Below are 25355 nucleotides of genomic sequence, written 5' to 3' on the forward strand. Positions count from 1 at the left end.
AACTACATCACTATATCTTTCCAAAGAAGGCCTCCATCGAAGGCAGACTGGAAGCTGTATACAACTCTTGTTCACACCCCTACAGTACTGAAACTATTGACTTTCGGCATTTAGCTTTAATGAATGCTCTGTCATGTGGAAGTGGCCTAGTAAATAATTAGACAGTGCTGCACACAGATGACTTTATGTTGTTTATAGAAGAGTAATAAATGAGTGTGCAGTGTGAATGTTTTGTGCATGCTGAAAATATTGAAAGGAGTTTGCTATATCTCAAATCATTTTTTTTTTTTTGGGGGGGGGGGCAATGTAAATGGGCCAATGAACAGAGAACTACTTGTAACTCAGAATTTAAAGCAAATACAATAAATAAGACAGAAGCATCAAGTATTTTGATAGCATATGTGCTAGTAACAATCCATCAAAACAAATTAACCATACAAAAAGTTCAGGTAATAGGAGAGCAAGAAGATGATGGTGGATACAGTGAGCTCACCACTAAAACCTCTGTCATAATGCATTTATCAGACAGATTGTACCTACCTGAAAGGCTGGGATTTTGTCCTAGAAACCCAGGCAAGTCAATATTCGAAGCGATTTAACTGGCCAGAAACAGCTTCTGGCCAGTTAAACTCCCTGTTTGGGGCTAACCACTAAACCGGTTAGTGCTGTTGAAAATAACTGGTTACTGCTGAACTGCATAACGGCTAATTTGGGAGCATTCCGGGGATTCAGGAAGGTCACTGCATAAACCGGACGACATAAAAGGCTGTCCTATCTTTATATGATAATCCACAGCCAGTTAAGTGCTAAATATCAGACAATCGGCTATGCTTTAGACAGCTCCACAAAACCAGATATTCAATGCCAAAGCTCGGAAGGGCCCTGCACTGAACATCCGGGAATAACGCTGGTGGCAGTCAGCAAAACGCTGAGTGCTGCCAGAAGAATATTGACTGCAAGATTATTATATGAAAAAAGCAAGTATTTCATTGTATACTGTGATGTAACAGCAATCCAAACTAGTCATGTTATGTTGCTATCTGACATGAATGCACACAATAAATTTTGCACACAGTGAATCAAACCACAGTTATTTTGCAAAAATCGTTTAACTTAAAATTCCACATATCCAAGGAAGAAGCTATCACTGTGGACCACCATTAAGACATGCTATTTACTGTTAACCCCAGTTATTCGTAACTAGATTTCATTGCATTAAACAAGGTCTGTGCTAAAATAGTACGAGTGAGTGGCAAAATAACCCATCCTAATGGTAGCCCATGTTGATAACTACTCCCCTTAGTCTAAAAGCAAATAGTTTGGATAAGTTTGAAGTGTTGCAGAGCAAAGGGAACTAAACAACCAAGTACAGAGCAGGTCTAAAGAGCACAATGCAGGGGGGAAAAAAAACAAATAAACAAACTCATACCTGACGCGGCTGTTCATTCACTCGCTGGGGATCCGATTTTACTTTGTTATTGGGGTGATTTGTAACTTTGGTTACTGGCTGTTTGAAAATAGATGCAGTTTGCCTGATTGGTAATGTTGTATTCAAGTCTGGTTTACCCTGTAAACATCAACAACAATGAAAAAAACCAATGTATTTCAACATGAAACATTTTATCCAGTGCAAAACATGACCTGGTTTTTCCACATTAAGCATAAGAAATACAAAAGTGTGTTTTGCTATTTGCTGTTAATGCAGCTACTTTAAAGATTATTCTATTTTTTGCGCATTTCCATTCCAACAGGAACACTGGGCTACTTATCTATTTTTACTGTTATAAGTGATATGTATGTGTATATCTTTCCTATTGGATTACTGTAGTTCTTTGTTGGTGTTTTATGTGATTTTAATATTGTAACCACTGGGGTCTTTTTCTTGTAAAATGTTAAGCAGTATAGAATTAACTTTTTAATAAACTGTAACTGTCTACGGATTCCTTTTACTAAACTCCACTAAAAATTGGCCTTAGAGTGCCCTTACACAGGTCTTACCACAGCTATAAAATGCCTTTTTTCTATTTTTTTGAATTCAAGCTCGTGTGCTACTATTGCCATTAGCGAGCAGCCATTTTTCAAAATTTTCACGGGAGCACTCACAAACCACGTATTTTGTAGGTGGTATGGGCTCCCACATTATCCGTGCACTAACCAGTTAGTGCACAGTAATACAGATGCGCTAACAGGCTAGTGCAGGAACACTCACCCTACAAAAATACAAAAAAATTATTCAGTGTGCTGTTAACATGCATATTGAAAAACTACTGTGACTCGCTATAGCGTGTCTTGTTTTTGCTGCGTTAGGCATGTCTTAGGACTTCTATATGACTTGTGATAATCTTCTTCTCCCTGAACTGATCTATGTATGCTTACATTATCCTGTGCTGCGCTCACTCAGTGAAGTAATAGTGCTATTGATCACAGCTTATGCGAAGGAAGAGCCTTTGTGCCTGCAAATAAAAATGTCGGCTCCCTCTGCCTGGAAAGGAAATTGTACAACGCCCCTTTCTGCTACACGCGTCAACCTTTTCTCACACGAGCACACAGCTTTGGAACTCACTGCCATGCAACTTAAGAGCGATCCACGAACAAGCATCCTTCCGCAGATTACGGAAGACCCATCTGTTTGAGACAACTTACGGAAAAAACCAAAACACATAGAGTCCACACTCACTTACATCAATGCATCACACATCCACTTATGATCTCTCATCCCCCCTAATTCCACATTACTCATACATATACTTACAGGAATATGTACACCATGTGCCTATGTGTCTTAACACTGCCCTTAAGCTTCCCATTGTCTCCTCCCAAAGTCTTCCTGTTGATGTCCCATTGTGATATTCCTAAAGATAATTCGACTATCTCGCACAACTTGTACAATGTAACCCATAACCAATTTGTAACAACTGTATTCTCATTATTCATATCTTATTGTAAGCCACACTGAGCCCGCAAAGAGGTGGGAAAATGTGGGATACAAATGCAAACAATAAATAAATAAATAAAAATTATTTGCATGTTTGCCTTAAAGATATCTTGATCCAACGCATGATTAAATGAGAAACGTATGCATTAAGAAACATGGCAGGCTGCCAGGCAGCAGTATTCACTACTATGCTGGAAACTGGTATTCAGTTTCCAGGTTTGGCTCTGAGCCAGGCAGGAAAAGCCTGCTGTGGACTGGGAGACAGAGACTATACTCAGAAAACTAAACACCGATCTAGTGGTGCAAGCTGTGAATTCTCCTTAGACATCTGAAAAAGTGGACTCTGGTCCTCCAAAGCTCATGCTTCAATAAAATGCTTAGTCTATAGGGAACCACTAGCCCATCTGTCATTTTCGTTACTCCTGTGGAAGACACCAGTCACTGTGATTGGTGGGCTGCTAAATAATATGGTGGAGAGCCCAGTATGAAAAACTCTCAAGTAATTCACACATGAGAACAAGCTAAGTCTGTGCTCTGGAGCTCTTGTTTTATTCAGCCCCCAACACTGGAGTCAAATAAGCAAATAAAAAATCAACTATATTGTAGTGGTAAAAATATAAAAACTATTAGGTCAATATTCAGAACCCTGTGGTCTGTGTTTTTTAAATGCCAATGCCAGCATTTAAATATTTGACACATATTCAGCACTGCTATCTATAGAAGTGGCGGCACTGAAAATACATGCAAAGTAGCAACCACAACCATGAGGGCCCTTTTACTAAGCCGCATAGGTGCCTACGCGCGCCAATTTTGAGTTACCACCCGGCTACCGCATGGCCCTAGCGGTAATTTCAGTTTTGACATGCGTCTGCTACGCACGCTGGAAAATATTTTTTTCTGGCGCATGGGCAGTAATCGGCATTTTACACGCGTAGACAATTACCACCCGGTTACCGCATGAGACGTTACTGCTAGCGGTAAGGTCTCAGACCCAAAACGGGCGCGTGGCAATTTTCATTTTGCCGCACGTCCATTTTCTGCAAAAATTTTAAAAAGGCATTTTTTACAGGTGCACTGAAAAATGATTCTGCGCGCACCCAAAACACGCATCAACACCACTGCAGGCCATTTTTCAGCATGCCTTTGTAAAAGGGCCCCCTATGATCTCTATACAGCAATTTACTTTAGGAGAGCCTTTGCTGGACATCCATGCTCTACCCACTATCTACCTGGATAGTGTTGGGGAAATCTGTAAGAGTTTTCTATGGCACATTCAGCAGCTGTCACTAAGGACTCAATTCTATAAATGGCACCCAAATTTGGGCGCTGATAAAAATTAGTTTAGTTAAGCTTAATATACCACCTTTCATAAAATCATAGCGATTTACAATCCACTACAAAAAACAACATAATGAGTGAAATTAAATGGGAACTCCAACTTACACAGGAAAGGGAATAAGCAAAGCCAAGAAAAGAGCAAGAAATTAGAAAAAATAAAGAGCCCATTTAGCTGCTCACAAGCCAGCCAGTACATCACAACTGAAAGCTACAGGAAAAGGCAACAGTAAATAAGTATGTCTTTAAGGAAATCTTAACACATGGGTAAGATTGTTCAGTACAGAAGGCAAAGGGTATAGCATTCCATAGAGATGGACTCAAAAGACAAGAAAGCAGAATGGCGAGTTGACTGGAGCCTGGTATGAGCTACTGCAGGGATAACTAATTGATTCTGGGTTGATGAGCGTAGGAAGCGTATAGGTGTATATGGGAATAGTGTTAAACACGATTCTATAAACGGCGCACAGAGTTGGGCAAAGTTTATAGAACAGTACTTGGTGCCGGGATCCACACCCAGTTTTAGGCGCGAGGATTTACACCAAGTAAAACCTCCTTTAAATTCTCATGCCTAAATTAGGCGCAGGTCTCCCTTAATCTACAAAACTGCATGCAAATTTCAGGAACGCCCCTGATCCACCCATGCCTCCTTTTCAGATCAATGCATAAAATTTACGTGCAGATCCTGGCGCCTAAATATGCACACGCAAATCTAAATTAATGCCAATTAGTGCTGATGATTATTAGTGCCCAATTATTGGCACTAATGGCTTGTTTATCAATTAAATTCTGCATGCAAATTGGATGTGCACCCATATCTGCATGCAAATTGTTGAGCACTATACACAGAATTAGGGAGCAAAATGTATACACCCTTTTGAATATCAACATAATATATAACGAGTGCACCAGATAGGACACATCGGAGGGGTACTGAAAGAACTTATTAACATTCTGGCAGTTCCATCTGACCTTTTAAGTACTACTTGAGAGTTCAGAGTGGAAGATTTGATTTCTACTCAAAACCAGAAGTAAAGAGGATGCCGGGAACTACAAGGCCAGCTAATCTAATCTCGGTAGTAACTAAGTTAATAGAAATGAGAGAGGCTGATAACAAGAGATTAGTACAGTTTCTAGAATCTAATGAATTGCAGGATCCAAGGCTGCATGATTTACTAGAGGTAGTTCTTATAAGACAAATCTAACATCGTAACATAGTAAATGATGGCACATAAAGACCTGAACGTTCCATTCAGTCTTCCCAACAGTCTAATAATTTTTTTAACTGGTAGACCAGAGCATTGGTTTCAAGAAAGTACTAGTTATTTATTTACTAAAATTTGCTATATTGCCGTTAAACAGTTATCTAGGTGATGTACAAAATAACCACCTTGTTTACTAAGCCACGATAGCGGCTGCAGTGCACTAATGCCAACACAGCCAATTCCCTTTGAATGGGTTGTGTCGGCATTGCCCCGCGGCTTAGTAAACAGAAGCATAAGCATCTTATCAGTTACACATAACAAAATAAAAAGACAAACTAAACAATACACAGGGACTTTCAGAAACAAAAGGGAGGGAGTGAACTGCACAACAATAAAAACCTTATACAAAAACATAAGGATAACAAGATCATCAAGTCCCTGATTCTCTAAAGCCTACAATATGTCAGCAAAAGAAACCCGAAATAGCCATGTTTTCAATCATGCCTTAAATTTCTTATAACAAAACTCCAGCCTTAGTTCCAAAAAGTTGGGGCTACCATACTGATAGGCGTCTCAGCATTTAGCAACTGTTGATGCTTAGCGCGAGCTAAAAATGCTAGCGCACCTTACTAAAAGACCCCCTAAAAGCCACATGAAGGGATGCATCTAACCACAGTATCATATGTGAAGGAATAGTGTACATGGTCCACAATTTCACTAAATTATTCATTTTTTCATTGTTCAATTCTCCTCTATTGAAACTGAAATGGTTACATGCTTATATCACTAGTCACATTTATAATCAAAGCCAGAACATAACATAAGAACATAAGAAGACCTTAAGAATAGCCATACTGGGTCAGACTAATAGTCTATCTACCCAGTATCCTGTTTCCAACAGTGGCCAATCCAGGTCACAAGTACCTGGCAGAAACCCAGATAGTAGCAACATTCCATGCTAACAATACCAGGGCAAGCAGTGGCTTCCCATGTCTATCCCAATAGCAGACTATGGACTTTTCCTCCAAGAACTTGTTCAAACCTTTTTTAAACCCAGATATGCTAACCACTGTTACCACATCTTCTGGCAGAGAGTTCCACAGTTTCAGTATTCATTGACCGGAAAAATATTTCCTCTTATAAAGCACTGCCATGTAATTTCATCGAGTGTCCCCTGGTCTTTGTACTTTTTGAAAGAGTGAAAAATCAATTAACTTCTTCCCGTTCTACACCACTCAGGATTTTATAGACCTCAGTCATATCCCACCTCAACCATCTCTTTTCCAAGCTGAAGAGTCACACTGTCCTCATTTGGGTTCCAGGGTTCTGTCCTCTCCTGGTTCTCCTCCTATCTCTCCCACCGCACCTTCAGAGTACACTCTCATGGATCTTCCTCCACCACCATCCCGCTCTCTGTTGGAGTTCCCCAGGGATCTGTCCTTGGACCCCTTCTTTTTTCAATCTACACCTCTTCCCTGGGCTCACTGATCTCATCTCATGGTTTCCAGTATCATCTTTATGCTGATGACACCCAGCTATATCTCTCCACACCAGACATCACCGCGGAGACCTAGGCCAAGGTATCGGCCTGCTTATCCGACATTGCTGCATGGATGTCCAACCGCCACCTGAAACTGAACATGTCCAAGACTGAGCTTATCGTCTTTCCACCAAAACCCACTTCTCCTCTTCCTCCACTCTCTATCTCAGTTGATGGCACCTTCATCCTCTCCGTTTCATCTGCCCACAACCTCGGAGTCATCTTCGACTCCTCCCTCTCCTTCTCTGCGCTTATCCAGCAGATAGCCAAGACCTGTCGCTTCTCTCTCTTTAACATCAGCAAAATTCGCCCTTTCCTCTCTGAGCACACCACCCGTACTCTCGTCCACGCTCTCATTACCTCTCGCCTTGACTACTGCAACCTACTCCTTACTGGCCTCCCACTTAGCCATCTATCCCCCCTTCAATCTGTTCAGAACTCTGCTGCACGTCTTATATTCTGCCTGAACCGATATACTCATATCACCCCTCTTCTCAGGTCACTTCACTGGCTTCCAATCAGATACCGCATACAGTTCAAGCTTCTCCTTCTTACCTACAAATGCACTCAGTCTGCAGCCCCTCATTACCTCTCTACCCTCATTTCCCCTTACGTTCCCGCCCGTAACCTCCGCTCACAGGACAAATCCCTCCTCTCGGTACCCTTCTCCACCACCGCCAACTCCAGGCTCCGCTCATTCTGCCTCGCCTCACCCTATGCTCCGAATAAACTTCCTGAGCCCTTACGCCAAGCCCCCTCCCTACCCATCTTCAAATCCTTGCTCAAAGCCCACCTCTTCAATGTTGCTTTCGGCACCTAACCTTTATACCTTTCAGGAAATCTAGACTGCCCCTATTTGACTGACTGTACATTTGTCCTTTAGATTATAAGCTCCTTTGAGCAGGGACTGTCCTTCTATGTTAAATTGTACAGCGCTGCGTAACCCTAGTAGCGCTTTAGAAATGTCAAGTAGTAGTAGTTTAGCCTTTCCTCATACAGAAGTAGTTTCTTCCCCTTTATCATTTTGGTCGCTCTTCTTTGAACCTTTTCAAATTCTGCTATATCTTTTTTGAGATACGGCAACCAGAACTGAAAGCAGCAAATGAATCCAGAGACTTGTGGGTTATGACCATCTACCAGCAGTTGGAAAAAAGACCTCAATCATATCTTCTCTCAGCCTGAAAAAGAGATGGCTGAGGGGAGATATGATTGAGGTCTACAAAATCCTGAGTGGTGTAGAATGAATAAAAGTGAATCAATCAATTTTTTTTACTCTAGGGGACATTCAAGTAAGTTACATGGAAATAATTTTAAAACAAATAGGAGGAAATATTTTTTCACTCAACAAATAGTTAAGCTCTGGAACTTGTTGCTGGAGGAGGTGACTGCGAAAGCTAGAAGGATGCTTGGATGCATAGGGAGAGGGATGGCCAGTAGGAAACAGGAGGTGATGATGCCTCTATATAAGACTATGGTAAGATATCATTTAGAATATTGTATGCAATTATGGAGACTGCACCGTCAAAAAGATATAAACAAGATGGAGTTGGTCCAGAGAGCAGCTACAGAGACAGACTTAAAGATCTCAATATGTAAACTTTGGAAGAAAGGCAGGAGAGGGGAGATATGATAGAGGCATTTAAATACCTATGCAGCATAAAGTCATAGGTGGTGAGTCTCATTCAATTGAAAGGAAGCTCTAGAACGAGGCACAGGATGACGGTGAAAGGGGATAGACTCAGAAGTAACCTGAGAAAATACTTCTTCATGGAAAGCGTGCTGAATTCGTGGAATGGCCTCCTGGTGGAAGTATATTTTACTTTTTTACAGTTGGTTTGAAACACTGGCTATTTTTGATTAAGTGCTATGTTTACAGTTTTGCGTTATTAAAGTCACTTGAGCACTGGGCACTCACAACACATTATAGCACAAAAAAAAAACACAGTGAGACGGCAACCCAATGAATGAAGTGCTATGCTTCACCTATTAAGTGGTCCTGAGTGGTTGCTACGTGGGTGTTTGTATCTCTGAGGGTACCACCCATATTACACATAATTTCAAGTAATTTTGGAATTTATATTAATACTTGTTTCCTGGTTTTTATTTCTTTACTGGTCATAATAAGGCATAGGGGGTCACACCTAAAGCTGTAAACACATATACCCTAAAGGGGAGATATTAGAGAGACTACTTACCTCCAAATTATAAATATACATGACTCAAACCTACTTTTATTTTTATTTTATAGAAAGGAGGCTCTAGAAGAAGGAAGTCATAGGATGATGGTGAAAAGGTCAGTCTGAGGGACAATCTATGGAACTATTAGAGAAAGGGTAATGAATGTTCAAAACAATCTCCAGTAGAGATGGTAGAGATATGAACCACATCCAAGAATGGAACAAGCACTGAGATCTCTAAGAAAGGAAGGGGTTAACAAGAGGTTGTAGAGACTGGGCTGCTGGTTTGGGGGGGAAGACATCCTTTACCATTTCCCTCCCATTCTCCTTCCCTTTCACCTATCATATCCTTGTCTACCTTCCCTATTCTAGTTCATTACGTTCTTTTCACATGTCCTTTGTAATGCCTTTCATAATGTAAGTAGTTATGATCATCACAATTTATAATACTGTTCCTACATTTCCTTGTTTTTACTGTATTCTTTACCATGTAAGATGCTTTCTTTTACTATGTAAGCCGCACTGGACCTGCTGTATGTGGGAAAGAGCGGGGTACAAACGTAATAAATAAATAAAAATAAATAAGCTGTATGGTCTTTTTCTGCCATCATTTTTGTGTTTCTATGGTTTCAAACATTTTAAAAAGTATTCTATTATTACTTGGATTACAGATTAAAAATAGTTCCTGATGTCAAAATTCTACACAGTGTGTGTTTGTGGCCAAAAAATGCAAATAATGTTCAGTTAGGAAAGGAATAGAGAATAAAACAAATAACATATTGCCTGTGTAGTACCCCATAATGTGACTATAACTTGAGCACAGTATGGAATTCCCAACACTGCATCTAAAAAAATACAATGGAATTAGTAAAGGTACAGAGAAAGATTAAATGTCTCTCCTCTGAGGAAAGGTTGTTAACAGGATAGGGCTCTTCAGCTTGAAGAAGAGATGGCTGAGAGGTGATATGATAGTGTAGAAAAAGTATACAAATCGAACGTTGACGCTTTCAAAAAAAATACAAAGACTAAGGGACATGCCATTAAAAAAGTAGTCCATTTAAAACACATAACAGAAAATGTATTTCACCATAGTTAAGCTCTGTAACTTGTTGCAGGAGGATGTGGTAAAAGCATTTAGCTGAATTTAAAAAATAAAATTAGACAAGTTCCCGGAGAAAAAGTCAATAGCCTATTATTAAGGTGGTTCTGAGGCAAGCAGCATGGAATCTTGGTACTTTTTGGGATACCTTCAGGCACTTGTGAGCTGGATTGGCCACTGTTAGAAACAGGATATTGGGTTTGATGGACCTTTGGACTGAGCCAGTATGGCAATTCTTACATTTTTCTGTAATAAAAAATGATTTAGTAAAGCAAGAAAATGGATCCATTTTCTTGCTTCATTACTATGTTCATCCCTTTTGTCCTGCTGTATTATTTCTCTGGTCCACTCTCAACCCTCGCTTGCGGTCTCACAGGAACCCAGGCCCAAAATCCACTCCAACAGTTACACTTGTGGTGGAAATTGTGAGCCCTACAAAACCCATCAAAACTGTACCCACATAGAGGTGACACCTGCAGCCATAAGAACTATTGTAGTGGTGTATCATTGGGTACAGTAGGTTTTTGGTGGGTTTTGTAGGGCTCCTCATACAATATAAGGGAGCACGGTAAGATGTGTACCTGGGAGCTTTTAAGTGAAGCCCACTGCAGTGCCCCCTAGGGTGCCCCACTGCTCTGCTGGGATGTCTGTTTGGCCAGTCTACTAAGAATGCTGACTCCCCCTACATCCCAATGGCTTGATTTTGTGTGTTTTTCACTTGGACTTTTTTTTCCCCCAAACATGGACCAAAAAGATAAATACACATAGCATAAAAACATCTAGCAAGTGCCCATTAAAAAAAAAAAGAAAAGAAAAGAAAAGATAGACGCTTCGCTGTTTCAAAAATGGCTATATTTGCTATTTGGATTCTGGACGTTTTGAGCAAAGTGTCCAAAGTCAAACTTAGATGTCAAATCGAAGATGCCCCGCTATTTGAAAAATTTTTAAAAGCCAGAACATATCACCCTTACTATGATAGCATCAAGACAGTGCAGACCATATTTTAACTAACACTTTCTATTTCATCTACTTGCATTTGACCTCATGCATCATAGAATATGTTCATACTAGACAAGATATACTTTTCCTACCAAAATTAAAGCACTAGTGCTTGAACAAGATTTTGTTTTGTTTGAGTTTTTATATTACATTTTTTTTTAATTATATAAAGATGAAAACATTCAAGTACTTAGCAGGCTTCCAGAAAAGAAGCATTTCCATAGAGACTGAAATGCTCATTGTGAATGGGTCATCCTAAGAAGCTGAAAATGCAAGAAAATGGGGCAAAAAAAACTAAGGGGGTGGTAGAACTCTGGAACAGATGTTTAGTGTACATTACAGGAGCAGAATTCTAGCTATGTATGAAATAAACATGAGAAGAGTAATTTTAGAAGAGTTCAAACTATATGCAAAGGCCAGGTAGGTACCCATTTTTAGCCTATTATAGAAAACCACATGATACTGTAAAGGTTGGTTAAGGCTCTTTGCTGTAGAGGGTACATTCTGCTCCAAGCTGTCTCTTGGTTCTAGAATAAAGATTCTAGGTTTTTGAAGGGATTCATTAATTGTCAAGAACTTTTGAGACAGGTGCCTATAAAAAACTAGGGGTAGACCAGTTTTAATCAGGACACTTAGGCCTGCTTGGGAGCATGCGAGTAAAATATGTTCATAATTCAGGACTGCCAATGTTCCACCAAAACTGCACCCCAGAACATGCTCACAAATGGGTCACATAAAAGTTCACATCTTGACACTGCACAAGCATTTACACACAAAATTCTTGGTGAAATTTTATTTAAAAGAAAAAAAAACTTTGTGTGAAACCCCCTTTATAAAATTATCCTAGTGGGTGGGATAAGAAAAAAAAAAACTCAGATGAAGTTCAGTTAAGGAACTCTAGGAAAGGGCAAAAACAGGCAGAGTGGATGGACCAAAAGTTCTGTGGTTCTTCTCTGTCAACATATTTTCTGCATCCATCCCGATGAGATATATGTTTGATATTTTTGAAAACTAAGCTCTGCTTCATCACTTTCACTACTAATTCTGTAGGAGTCAGAGGAATAAGATGCTGATCTTTATCAAAACCTCATGTGTGTGTGAAGTATGGAGAATATATAACAGCTATATACCAGAACCTGTGAACTCGATGTTCCAAAACAGAACTGTGATGATGAATTCTATTCAAAACCATGCAAAGACCTAGAAATAAAGCTACTATTTCAGAAAAAAACCTGGAGAATTAGTTATAAGACACAAAGAGGAAGCAATTGAGGCTGAAGCAGTAATCTGATTATTTTCAGAAAACTATTACTGGTGCCTCTCCTTTAAAGCAGCAAACTTATTCTCTCTAGATGAAAACTGTGTGTACAACTTACCTTTATCTCTTTAAATTATAGTTAACACTATATTATCAAAGTGAACATCGCCCCCCCCCCTAAGGAAGAACAAGCTGTTGCAAAAGTAGTGACATCAGTATTTGCAAAATGTATGAAAACCAATGTATAAAAGCACTGTGATATCATTAATTATGCAACAGTTCAACCTATGACAATACAATAGTTCTGCCTTAATATTAGTGCATAGGAGCCAACTATGTGGGTGCTGTGGGTGCTTGAGCACCACCAATATTGAGAAAATTCCTTGTATGTGTCCAGGGAGGGGTTATTTCCATTGGGCTTAGCACCCCCCATAATTTTGAAAAGTTGGCTCCTATGTATTAGTGTACTGTAAAATGGAATTTTGAAAACAGGTTATCCAGCTGATTAGCAACCTTTCACAGCAGCACTCGGTCAAGATCAAGCCTGTTGTGGAGCAGCACACAACAGCTCCCTGAACAATGGCACTGGCAAGGGTTGGTGTCAACAGGAGGCTCTTGTTCTATACAGAAGGGTCTACTATGAAACGGAACCCTTGGGCATAAATATGAAAGGAACTGAGCACAAAAGCGTTAACCTGTGTATCAAGCATTTGAGACCTTGTCAACAGCTGACTTCTTGGAATGTGACATGTCCACTAGCTACGGAATTGAAACAACTGAGGACTGACACAAAAGTACTTCACAGAGCTTCCAAATTACTCAGTTCCAAGAGAAAGAATTTAGGCCAGTCCTGGCTTTTTGACAAGCATATCATTATACACGGTGGGACCTGCAGCATGGATTTCAATAGGTAAAATCTCACAATGCTTTGGGGATGAAGTTCAAAAACAGGACTGACCAAAAAGCTTCTCTTCTGAAACTGGGCGACTTAGCGGCTCTGACGTCACAAGTTGATGCATCTTTTTATAGACCCAGTGTATTTATTCTAAAAACAAGGAACAGCTTAGAGCACAGTATACCCTCTAGAGCAAAATATGTTCAGGATAGGTTGGTTAAGGCCCACATATAGCCATTCTTGAGAAGTTCCGGCATTCCAGTAGAACTACTTTTAAATCCATAAGGTTTACCAATTTATTATTCGAAGCAGCCAAAGAAATGAGAAGGTCTACAATGATTGGCTTATTCTAATATTGAAAAGAAACACCCTGAACTCCAAATCGAAGAAAAACAAAGGCAAAAGGTAGTGAAATTTTAATTACATTTCTGTGTATGTGTTTTTGTTCTATTCTTGAGTACCCAGCCTGGTACTTGGTTTGGGTCACTTGATTGCTAGTCATAAGAACGTAAGTATTGCCATACTGGGACAGACTGAAGGTCCATCAAGCCCAGTATCCTGTTTTCAACAGTGGCCAATCTATATCACAAGTACTTGGCAAGATCCCAAAACAGTTCAATTAATTTTATGCTGCTTATCCTAGAAATAAGCAATAGATTTCCTAATGTCCATTTTAATAATGGCTTACGGACTTTTCTCATAGGAAGCAATCCAAACCTTTTTTAAACCCAACTAAGCTAACTGCTTTTACTACATTCTCTGGCAATGAATTCCAGAGTTTAATTATACATTAAGAAATATTTTCTCCAATTTCTTTAAAACTTACTGCTTTGTAGCTTCATTGTCTGCCCCCTAGCCCTAGTATTTTTGGAAAGAGTAAACAAGCGATTCACGTCTACCCATTCCACTCCACTTGTTATTTTACAGACCTCTATCATATCTCCCCTCAGCTGTCTTTTCTCCAAGCTAAAGAGCCCTAACCACTTCAGCCTTTCCTCATAGGGAAGTCGTCCCATCCCCTTTATTGTTTCATCACCCTTCTATGTACCTTTTCTAATTCCACTGTATCTTTTTTGAGATGCGGTGATCAGAATTAAACACAGTATTCAAGGTGCAGTCGCACCATGGAGTGATGCAAAGTCATTATGACATCTTCGTTTTTATTTTCCATCCCTTTCCTAATAATACATAACATTCTATTTGCTTTCTTCGCCACTGCTGCACACTGAGCTGAGAGTTTCAATGTATCATCAAGGATGACACCTAGATCCCTTTCCTGGTCAGTGACTCCCAATGTGGAAACTTGCATGACGTAGCTAAAATTCGGGTTCCTCTTTCCCACATGCATCACTTTGCACTTGCTCACATGAAATATCACCTGCCATTTGGATGCCCAGTCTCCCATTCTCGTAAGGTCCTCTTGAAATTTTTCACAATCCTCTTGCAATTTAAGAACTTTGAATAACTTTTCTGCTGATCCACTATCTTTGTGCAAATGAACAAGAATTACTCAGTTTTTCCCTAGGATTCTTTTGACTGCTGCAGGTTCTCTTCCATTCCACCAACATGAACAAATTACTATGTTAAAAGTACCCTGTTCTAATGCCAACTCCTTTCCTTCACAAATAGTGCTCCAAACGAAGCGAGAAACCTGTGCTTGCAATGAGGTGCTTTTTGTTCACTTATCTTCACAATGGTAGTCCATGAGAGTGGTTATAATTATGGAGTGAGACCTTTACAGCACATAAAATGAATGGAGAAATATAACACCAGTACGCACAGGAACACAGTCTTTGCCAAGAAGAAGCATTATATTTATGGTTTATTTTGCATATTTTATGTATGTAAGTTTTTGTTGCGCTGTTTTATTTTGTACATTCTTATTATGTATGTTGATTTGTTCCCCACCAAGTACTTTGGTACTGTGCAGCTAATAAATAATCTTCGGTGAAGTCCCAGAATATATGCTTGAGTTAATTGACTTACCACCCAGAAACAGATCCAGTACCACACGATCATACCTGAATTTGCACTACCCAGACTGTAATGGCCTTAAATACAAGTCGATTTACGCCTCCAACTTTACATACATAGGCACTCAATTGTGGAATGCTCTACCCAAATCAGTAAAATCTACCCAGAACTACCTAAATTTCAGAAAATTATTTCTTGATTAGCTTTCGAAGGTTGCCCTTCTTCGTCAGATCGGAAATAAGCAAATGTGCTAGCTGACAGTCGGACTGTCATCTAGCACATCTGCTTATTTCCGATCTGACGAAGAAGGGCAACCTTCGAAAGCTAATCAAGAAATGTATTAAGTTATGTCCAATAAAAAGGTATCATCTTATTTTCTTTTCCATGTTTTATTTTGTTTGATTTCTATTGATAACCTTAAGAGTGGACTAACACGGCTACCACACTCCTCTACAGAAAATTATTGAAATCAATATTGTTTAAGAAGGCTTATTCCCCAGGTTCAACTTAATTTGAATTAACTCTTACTATTAATAAAATCCAAGGACACTAATTACCTGTTATTATCTCTTGCCTATTGCTGTTTAATTGTTATTTCTTATCTTATTCTCAATTTGTACAATTGTTCTTCTTGCACTGTAGCCTTTCTACAGATTTATGTAAGCCACTTTGAGCCTGCAAAAAGTGGGAAAATGTGGGATATAAATGTAATAATAAATAAAATAAATGTTTTAAATATAGTAACCTAATGCAAAGAACCAGAGAAGCAAGGTTTCAAATTCTGCTTCTCCCACTGATACTTCTGGTGACCATGGGCAAGTCACTTCACCCTCCACTGCCTCAGGCAAAATCTTAAGGGGCCAACTGACTAAGAAGCCGAAAAATAGCACGTTTGTGTGCTGTTTGACAATATAAAAATTACCATGGGATTTCCAATAACCTCACCCAGTCCAAAACTGTGTTTATAAATAATTCCCCCCTCCCCCAGCACTGCCTCTCCAAAACAAAAACAAAGCACAGCTCTCATTGGACACCTCCAACTCCCTCAACGCCTATCGTATGAGGCAATCCATGGTGGTTCAGTGGAAGACAGGAGCGATACCTGTTCCTCCTGTCCTGGCAATATCATTTTCCAAACATAGTGTTAACCTGTCCCTAGGGCTAAGCCCACCAGAGATTTCACCCAGGAGGAGGGTCTTTTAATGGTAGCATGCCAGTCCCTTTAAATGCTACCCTGGGAGCATCAGTTCATGTGTTAGCATGCCCATAGTTAACATCAAATTTGGAGGCAGTATTAACTTTCCTGGGATAATCCAGCTTGCAAAATTTTGAGAAGTTGCATTCTCCATTTACACATGGGACCTTTTAGTAAGGTGCGTTAGCATTTGTAGCTCATACTATGAATCAGCTGGTGCTAAACGCAGAGCCACCCTTTATATTCCTATAGGTGTCTCAGCATGTAGCACGAACTACTAAAAATGCTAGCACACCTTAGTAAAAGACCCCCATAATAAGCTACTTTGCAAGCAACACATCTCATTATGTTTTAATATTGAGTTGGGTCTAATTAGCAGCAAATAACACATCCAAACCAAAATTAACAAGTATTATTGTTCTAACGCAGGTTAGAAAACAGCCCTTTAGAATATAAGCCCAAGGGAAATAACTACAGTACCCATATGGAACTCACCTCTGGCTCAAATTGGGAAAGGTGAAAAGATGAGCTAATAAATCTGATATCCAAATCTAAAGAATCTGGCTTTATACTCCTCAGGCAGATATAGTCAACAGTAGCTTAATCCAGAAAACTGCCTCATGAGAAATCAATTCAAAACACCACCCATACCTCAGAAAATTCCACCTTCAGAATTATATTTCTCATGATATAATGATATAAGAAAATGGAAACATGCCATGTAGATTTAGACTAATGGCTCACTGAGCCCAGCATCTCATCTGATAGTCTCAAATGTCACTTGGAAATAGCCAGTAGATCTTAATGGGGTGATTCATGCCATGCCAGTTCACTTAAGTATTGCGATACTGGGACAGACCGAAGGTCCATGAAGCCCAGCATTCTGTTTCCAACAGTGGATAATCCAGGTCACAAGTACCTGGCAAGATCCCAAAACAGTATAATACATTTTATGCTGTTTATCCAGAAATAAGAGATGGTAACCTCCAAGTTCACCTGGATAACTGTTAATGACCACATCCTTCACAAACTCATCCAAACCTTCTTCAACTAGTTATGCTACCAGCCTTGATCATTTTTGGCAACAAATTCCAAAGCTTAATTCCATGTTGACTGAAAAAAATTATTTTGTTTTAAATCTACTACCAGTTATAGGTGACACTCAATAAAGCTAACACCACCTGAAAAGCTAAATAACTATTCAACACCATCTAGTAACTCACTGTACACTACTCATGATATGGTAAACTGCTATCGCGTCCCTGAAGTCTTCTCCACATAGAAGAACCCTAGCCTGTAAAGCTTTTCTTCTTAAGGGAGCCATTCCACATCCTTTATCATTTTTGTTGTCCTTTTCTATACCCTTTTCTAGTTTTGACATGTCTTTTTTTTTTGAACTACACACAATACTGAAGATAGGATTACACCACAGATTTAAACAGAAGCGTTGATACCCCTCCCCTGTTTTAAGATTGGAAGTTTTTTTGGGGGGGCAGTGATTTATTGCATATGAATTCTAATAATTTGGTAAGTTATTTCAATATTGTTTGGTAAAAAACACATTGGACAAACAATTTAACCAAAGTATTGCCCAAGCGGCAATTTCTATATGAAATTCAAAATTGTGTAACTCTAGTTAAGATTATTTTTCCTTATACACATCACTTTGCACTTGTCCATATTAAAGTTTTAACTGCTATTTAGATGTTTATTTATCTTATTTTTTAAATTTTCAGCGCTTGATATACCGCGGTTTACAATTTCTATTATAGATAGTTCGCAATGTCCCTAATGGGCTCAACAATTTATTTATTTATTTAGATTTTGCTCACACCTTTTTCAGCAGTAGCTCAAGGTGAGTTACATTCAGGTACTCTGGATATTTCTCTGTCCCAGGAGGGCTCACAATCTAACTTTGTACCTGAGGCAATGGAGGGTTAAGGGACTTGCCCAAGATCACGACTTTCCTATGAAGAGAGGCTGAGAAGGCTAGGGCTTTTCAGCTTGGAGAAGAGACGGCTGAGGGGAGATATGATAGAAGTGTATAAAATAATGAGTGGAATGGATCGGGTGGATGTGAAGCGACTGTTCACGCTATCCAAAAATACTAGGACTAGAGGGCATGAGTTGAAGCTACAGTGTGGTAAATTTAAAACGAATCGGAGAAAATTTTTCTTCACCCAACGTGTAATTAGACTCTGGAATTCATTGCCGGAGAACGTGGTACGGGCGGTTAGCTTGACGGAGTTTAAAAAGGGGTTAGATAGATTCCTAAAGGACAAGTCCATAGACCGCTATTAAATGGACTGGAAAAATTCCTCATTTTTAGGTATAACTTGTCTGGAATGTTTTTACGTTTGGGGAGCGTGCCAGGTGCCCTTGACCTGGATTGGCCACTGTCGGTGACAGGATGCTGGGCTAGATGGACCTTTGGTCTTTCCCAGTATGGCACTACTTATGTACTTATGTACTTATCACAAGGAGCAGCAATGGGATTTGAACCGGCCACCTCTGGATTGCAAGACCAGTGCTCTAACCACTAGGCCACTCCACTCCTCCACAATCTATTATATATTGTACCTGGGACAATGGAGGGCTAAGTGACTTGCCCAGGTGCTGCAGAGGGAACTGAACCTGGCGCCCCAGGATCTCAAACCATTGCCGACCATCAGGCAGCAGCAGGAATCAAGCCCAGCTTCCCAAGTCCGCAACCTGCTGCACTAACCATTAAGCCACTCCTCCAGTTTCTCAGTCTCACAAAGTTCTCCTGCAATTCCTCACAGTGTGTTTGCTCTACTTTAAATAATTATATCATCTTCATATTTGATCACCTAACTCATTGCTCCATTCTTCAGATTATTAATAAATTAAACACAGGTCTTGGAACAGATCTCTGGGGAAGAGGCCGACCTGATTTCAGTTTTGGCACCAAAACCAGCCCAAAATCCATATTCAGCCTCGTTTCAGTTTCAGAAGAAAATGCTGGTGCGCCTCGTTTCAGACTAAAATGTCAGTGCATTTTTGGCTGAAACCAAACTTTTGACTGTGTCTCTCCCTCCCCAAACAGGAGGGTCCGGGAGGAGAGGGGGAACGGTTCCACTTATTCGGGAGGAGGGGGGAAGTTCCTCCTGTCTGTGGGGAGAGAGAAGGATGAACAGACAATTCCTCCTGTTTAGGGGTGAAAGGGAGAGAAGATGGAATGGTCTTCTGTTTGGGAAGAGAGTGGGGACCAAGCCAGGACTTAGTGCTGATTCGGGCCAGAGTGACTGGTTTTGGTTTTGGCCAAAACCAAGGGGCACATTTTGGCCGCAGATTTGGTTTTGGCCAAAACTGAAAAAAAAAAAAAACACATTTTGGTCGCCTTGTACTCTGGGGCTCTCCAATATTTACCTTCCCTCCACTAGAAAAAATAAAGCCCATTTAATCCTATTCTCTTTGTTTCTTTTCATTTATGCAATGATTTTTTAATTTCCAAAGCATTTCTCATGAGAGGTTATAAAACGCTCTAAAACAATTGGCTACACTTTATTGACCAGTTTGCCTTTATTTACATGCTTATTTGCACCTTTAAAGAATTCTAATGATTAACTCCCCACCCCCAACCCCCTTTTTATAAAGCAGAACTAGTGGCTGACAGTGTGGTAATTCTAATGCAGCCCATTCAAAGTGAATGGGCTTTATTGGCATTGCCATGCAGCCTTGAAAAAAAAAAGGGGGGGGGGGGTTAGTAAGACATGGTTTCTCTTTTACTACCCTGTTTCCCCGAAAGTAAGACATCCCCCGAAAATAAGACCTAGTAGAGGTTTTCCTGAATTGGTAGATATAAGGCCTCCCCCAAAAGTAAGACCTAGCAAGTTTTTGTTTGAAAGCAGGGCCGCTGAGAGCCAGACAAGGCTGCCCCTGGCGCCGCCCCCCCCCCCCCCCACCCGAGGTCGCCGGGCCCCCCCTCCAACCACCCTCTGTCGCTCCCGGAACTAACCTTAAACGCCTCCTTTCACCTTCGCAGCAAGCAGCAGCAGGCCAGACCTCTCCTTCCTTCCATGCCCCGCCCTCGCGGACATTACGTCAGGCGAGGGCGGGACACGGAAGGAAGGAGTGGCCTGCCCTGCTGCTGCTTGCTGCGAAGGTGAAAGGAGGCATTTAAGGTTAGTTCCGGGAGCGACGGAGAGCGGGTGGGCCAACCCCGATCCAACCCCGATGTTTCCCCAAAAAATAAGACAGCCCCTGAAAATAAGACCTAGCGCATTTTTGAGGGCAAAAATTAATATAAGACAGTGTCTTATTTTCGGGGAAACATGGTAAGTACAGGTATGTTCTTTCCCATTGATTTCTCTTTGCTAAATGCATGCTTGTTCTTTCCCATTACACCATGTTAATCTACCAGTCCAGTAATTTTTCTCTTAAATTTAGCTTTCACCATTTCTTCTACTATCAATATCAGGCTCACTGGTTATTGTTTCATGGATCACAGGTAAAGTCCTTTTTTTAAAACTGGCTTTATGTTGGCTGGCATCTAGTCCTTATATACAGTGGCAGATTTAAATGCTGGATCAGAGATTACCAGCTTGGCTCTTCAACCAGGCCTTTAAAGGAAGAAGTAACTAACTTGTTAGTCTCACTCACTCATACAAGGAGTGAAACAGGCTGTACATACTGCAGCAGGACATGTTTATCCACACCTACCCCAGCTGAGATAATATTTGACCATCTCACTGACCCCATGTGCAACTTTCTTTAAATTAGTCACCTTACTTTCTAACTCTCTTACCTATCTCTATGTTACATCTTTTCTTTACCCTTCACTATCAATTAGAATGTTCTAACATAAAGGAATCCTGTTCAGAAGGAATGGATCCTCAGGAGCTTAGCCGAGATTGGGTGGCAGAGCCGGTAGTGGGAGGCGGGGATAGTGCTGGGCAGACTTATACGGTCTGTGCCAGAGCCGGTGGTGGTTGGGAGGCGAGGATAGTGCTGGGCAGACTTATACGGTCTGTGCCCTGAAAAAGACAGGTACAAATCAAGGTAAGGTATACACAAAAAGTGGCACATATGAGTTTATCTTGTTGGGCAGACTAGATAGACCGTGCAGGTCTTTTTCTGCCGTCATCTACTATGTTACTATTATGTATTGTGTTGACATTGTAAGTAGTATTCTATGCCATACTCTGTAGTTATTTGAATATTTTTACTGCTGTAATTGCCTATACCTCATGTTTGATCTGTTCTTACTGTACACCGCCTTGAGTGAATTCCTTTAAAAAGGCGGTAAATAAATCCTAATAAATAAATACATAAAAATAAATACCAGTAGCAAGACTGCAACTGTTGGTCAGAAAATGAAAAATGCTGTGTTTCATGTTAAGATGTTTGCTCACAGTTTTATTTATTTCCTGAAATTGTTTTTGTTAATATTGTTGTCTTTTATATTGAGCTGTCAGTTCAGTTAGTTCATTGTTAACTACTGCTACTACTACTACTACTTAACATTTCTAAAGCGCTACTAGGGTTAAGCAGCGCTGTACAATTTAACATAGAAGGACAGTCCCTGCTCAAAGAGCTTACAATCTAAAGGACACGTGAACAGTCAGTCTGATAGGGGCAGTCAAATTGGGGCAGTCAGGATTTCCTGAAAGGTAAGAGTTAGGTGCCGAACGCAGCATTGAAGAGGTGGGCTTTAAGCAAAGACTTGAAGATGGGCAGGGAGGGGGCTTGGCGTAAGGGCTCAGGAAGGTTGTTCCAAGCATAGGGTTCCAAGTATAAGGAGGTAAATTAGTGCGCTAAAATACCCTGCAAAGACTGTATGTTTCATTGAATCACTAAGAGGGGCATAATCGAACGGGGCGCCGCTGGGGGAGTCAGGGGAGGTCATCCCCGATTCCCTCCGGTGGTCATCTGGTCAGTTCATGCACCTTTTTGAGGCTTGGTCATAAGAAAAAATGGACCAAGTCGGTCAAGTGCTTCTTTTTTCCATTATCACTCGAGGACGCCCATCTGTTAGGCACGCCCTAACCCCACCTTCGCTACGCCTCTGACACGCCCCCAGGAACTTTGGTCGTCCTGTAGAAGTATTTACCAGAGATCTCACCTTTGCTGGTCTTGGCCTATACAGCCATTGTTATAACAATATGGATTTTACAGCTTGTGGCCTGTATGCATCAGTAACCAGCTTTGACAAACGAACATTACTGCTGAGCATAGCAAGATGACTTCATCCAAGGACATATTCTGTGTTGCAAACTAGCCAGTTATCTCCTGGGAAGATTGGAGGAGAGACACACACATGGCTCAAGGAGTATGTGAGCAGACAGGGAGATTTACATGCCATCGATACTACAACAAAGGCTTGCTTCTTGACCATGAAGCTGGCTGGACATTATTACACCATCTGTGATTGGTCCACAGGTATCATCTGACCGATGGATGCCAAAAGGTTGGACTGAAGAGGAGGAAGAGAGGGGAGACGACGAGAAGACTTGCAGGTGGATAGAAGGCTCGAGAATAGCCAGAGACTGATTTTCCTAAACACCGGTGAACTGCATACCTTGTAACAAATTCAGAAGGTTAGCTCAGCTATAATATACAGCCTTATCTAAGACTGTGCCATCTGCATCCAGAATTCAGATCTCGGACTTTATTCCTGGACTGAGAGACTCGCTGAGGCTTCAGCTTGAGTCTAAGAGGAGGAATCCGCTTCTTTACAATTGGAAGTCTGCCACAGACTGCAGGGTGAGATAACAGGATTTACTACCTATGGTCACGGGGATAACTAGTCCTTGGCTTTTGTCTGAGACAGATGGGTTGTATGTCATGACTTATGGTCTATGAATTTAGCTGTTAACTGAGTATTTTGCATAAGACGTGTGGTGTAACTTCTCATAATAATCATTAGGATATCAGTATTGCGATTGGTTGTGTAATTACTAATTTAGTTAGTCCATTAGGATAATCATATGTCATCATTATCTATATTTTGGTGATAATCTATTTTTATAGCAAGTTATTTTGTATTTTGCTTGGCATTTTGCTTCAGAACTATTTATATATATATATATTTCTTTACCTAATAAATAACATATATTCCATCTGTGGCATTGCTCTTTTTTCCAGCACAACTAGCTTGCCATTGGGCCAAAGAGGTACACTTCCCCTAGACACGAGTCCAGAATAAATGCTATTTAGTAGTGTTCTGTCAGCTAAGTACCTCTGGATATATATTAGGTATATAGCATACCTACATATTGGTGGCCCCGCCCCTTTCTTACAGTCCCCGCAACAGGAAGCAGTTGGGGACGCCCAAAATCGGCTTTCGATTATGCCGATTTGGTGACCCTGAGAGAAGGATGCCCATCTCCCAATTTGTGTCGAAAGATGGGCACCCTTCTCTTTCGAAAATAAGCCTGTAAGTAACAGAAGCTGAACAAAGCTCTGCGTGTTAAACAACATCTTTCTATATATTTGAATGCAAAATCATGATTTGTTGATTTTAGTCAATTGAAAATAATGAATAGGGCAGTTAATTTATTAGTACTATTATTTGATGTTGTGAATAAGGCCTAAAATCCTTCATGATTTGTAAGGCCTTCATTTAGTCAGACGAGGACAATCCCAACAAATGCACTGACCCTTCTAAACTTTCAACTCTTGATTGTTGTACTGTCTGTTTTCAATAACCATGGGCTTTCTTAAGCAACAATCTGAACGTTTGAAAGTGAAGATAATCCAATCTTAAAAATCTAAGTATTTTGAACTAGCAATTTCAACTGTCGAAAACATTGTTTTGAAATGGAACTGTTAAAATCAAGGCCAGATTTCTAAGACTAGGAAAAATATTTGATAAAACTGCTGCAAATGGCCATTTAACATCAGAACTGGAGCCAAACAAACCATTCTCTTCACAATCTAAGACTGAACTCTCTCTTCCTGTGATAGAATTAACTCCTTCAAACGCAGATGATCAAAAAGCATACTCCCTTTCTGAGGGGCCCTTTTACAAAGTGGCAGTAAGCCCAATGTTGGCTTACCACACACTATCCCCGAAATACCACCAGTGGTTGTTCCAGCTTGAGAACGCACCATTTCCAGTGCACCGGAAAAAAATTGTTTTTTTTTGTAGCATGGCGCTAACCCAGCGGTAGTTGAGCATCGCTGCACACTGCCTGGTTATCGCTGGGTTATCATGGAAGCCCTTAGCGACACCTCAATGGGTGGAGGTAAGTGCTCCCCACCACTTGGCCACACAGTAAGAGTTATTTTACAGCATGGCCAGTTTTTTGTTTTTAGGGGCTTTTTTCCTGCTGCGGTAAAAGGGCCCTGGTGCGTGGAAAAATGACCCCCACCACTACAGCAGGGACCTTTTTCTCTCAGCTTAGTAAAAGGACCCACTAAGTACTTAACCAAGCATTTTAATGGGAATTGTTTTTTTTTTAAAGGACATTCCCAGTTCTAATGTGCTTGGTCTTAATTTCAGAAATTCTTTTGAAGACCTCTAAGTGCCATCAGGAAACACATGAATAGGTGATCCATAAAAAAGTACAATCTCTCCATAAAAAAACTAAAGCTAATCAAATCTCTATCAGCAACCCTGTTGCCTGAGGGATTATATATAATTACAGAATTATCTACTTTAAAAAAAACGGTTGAACTCTCATATATTTTTTTGCTTAACATTGCTGCTGTTTTGTAAGGTATAACATGGAGCTGATTTTGTGTTTTGTAGTTGCTGTTATTGCTATTATACTTTATG

At 40.4% G+C, this 25355-nt stretch overlaps 1 protein-coding gene across 1 annotated transcript in view; it reads right to left on the reverse strand.

Moving 5' to 3' along the window:
* MBD2 (methyl-CpG binding domain protein 2) overlaps positions 1 to 25355 on the reverse strand; it is a 133083-nt gene that overhangs the window by 62408 nt on the left and 45320 nt on the right. The window contains exon 3 of the mRNA XM_030192953.1: positions 1430 to 1567. Coding sequence (XP_030048813.1) covers positions 1430 to 1567 — 138 coding nt within the window. The remainder of the gene's footprint in view (positions 1 to 1429; positions 1568 to 25355) is intronic.

This window comes from Microcaecilia unicolor, chromosome 2 (genome assembly GCF_901765095.1).
Source record: "Microcaecilia unicolor chromosome 2, aMicUni1.1, whole genome shotgun sequence".
Taxonomy (NCBI): domain Eukaryota; kingdom Metazoa; phylum Chordata; class Amphibia; order Gymnophiona; family Siphonopidae; genus Microcaecilia; species Microcaecilia unicolor.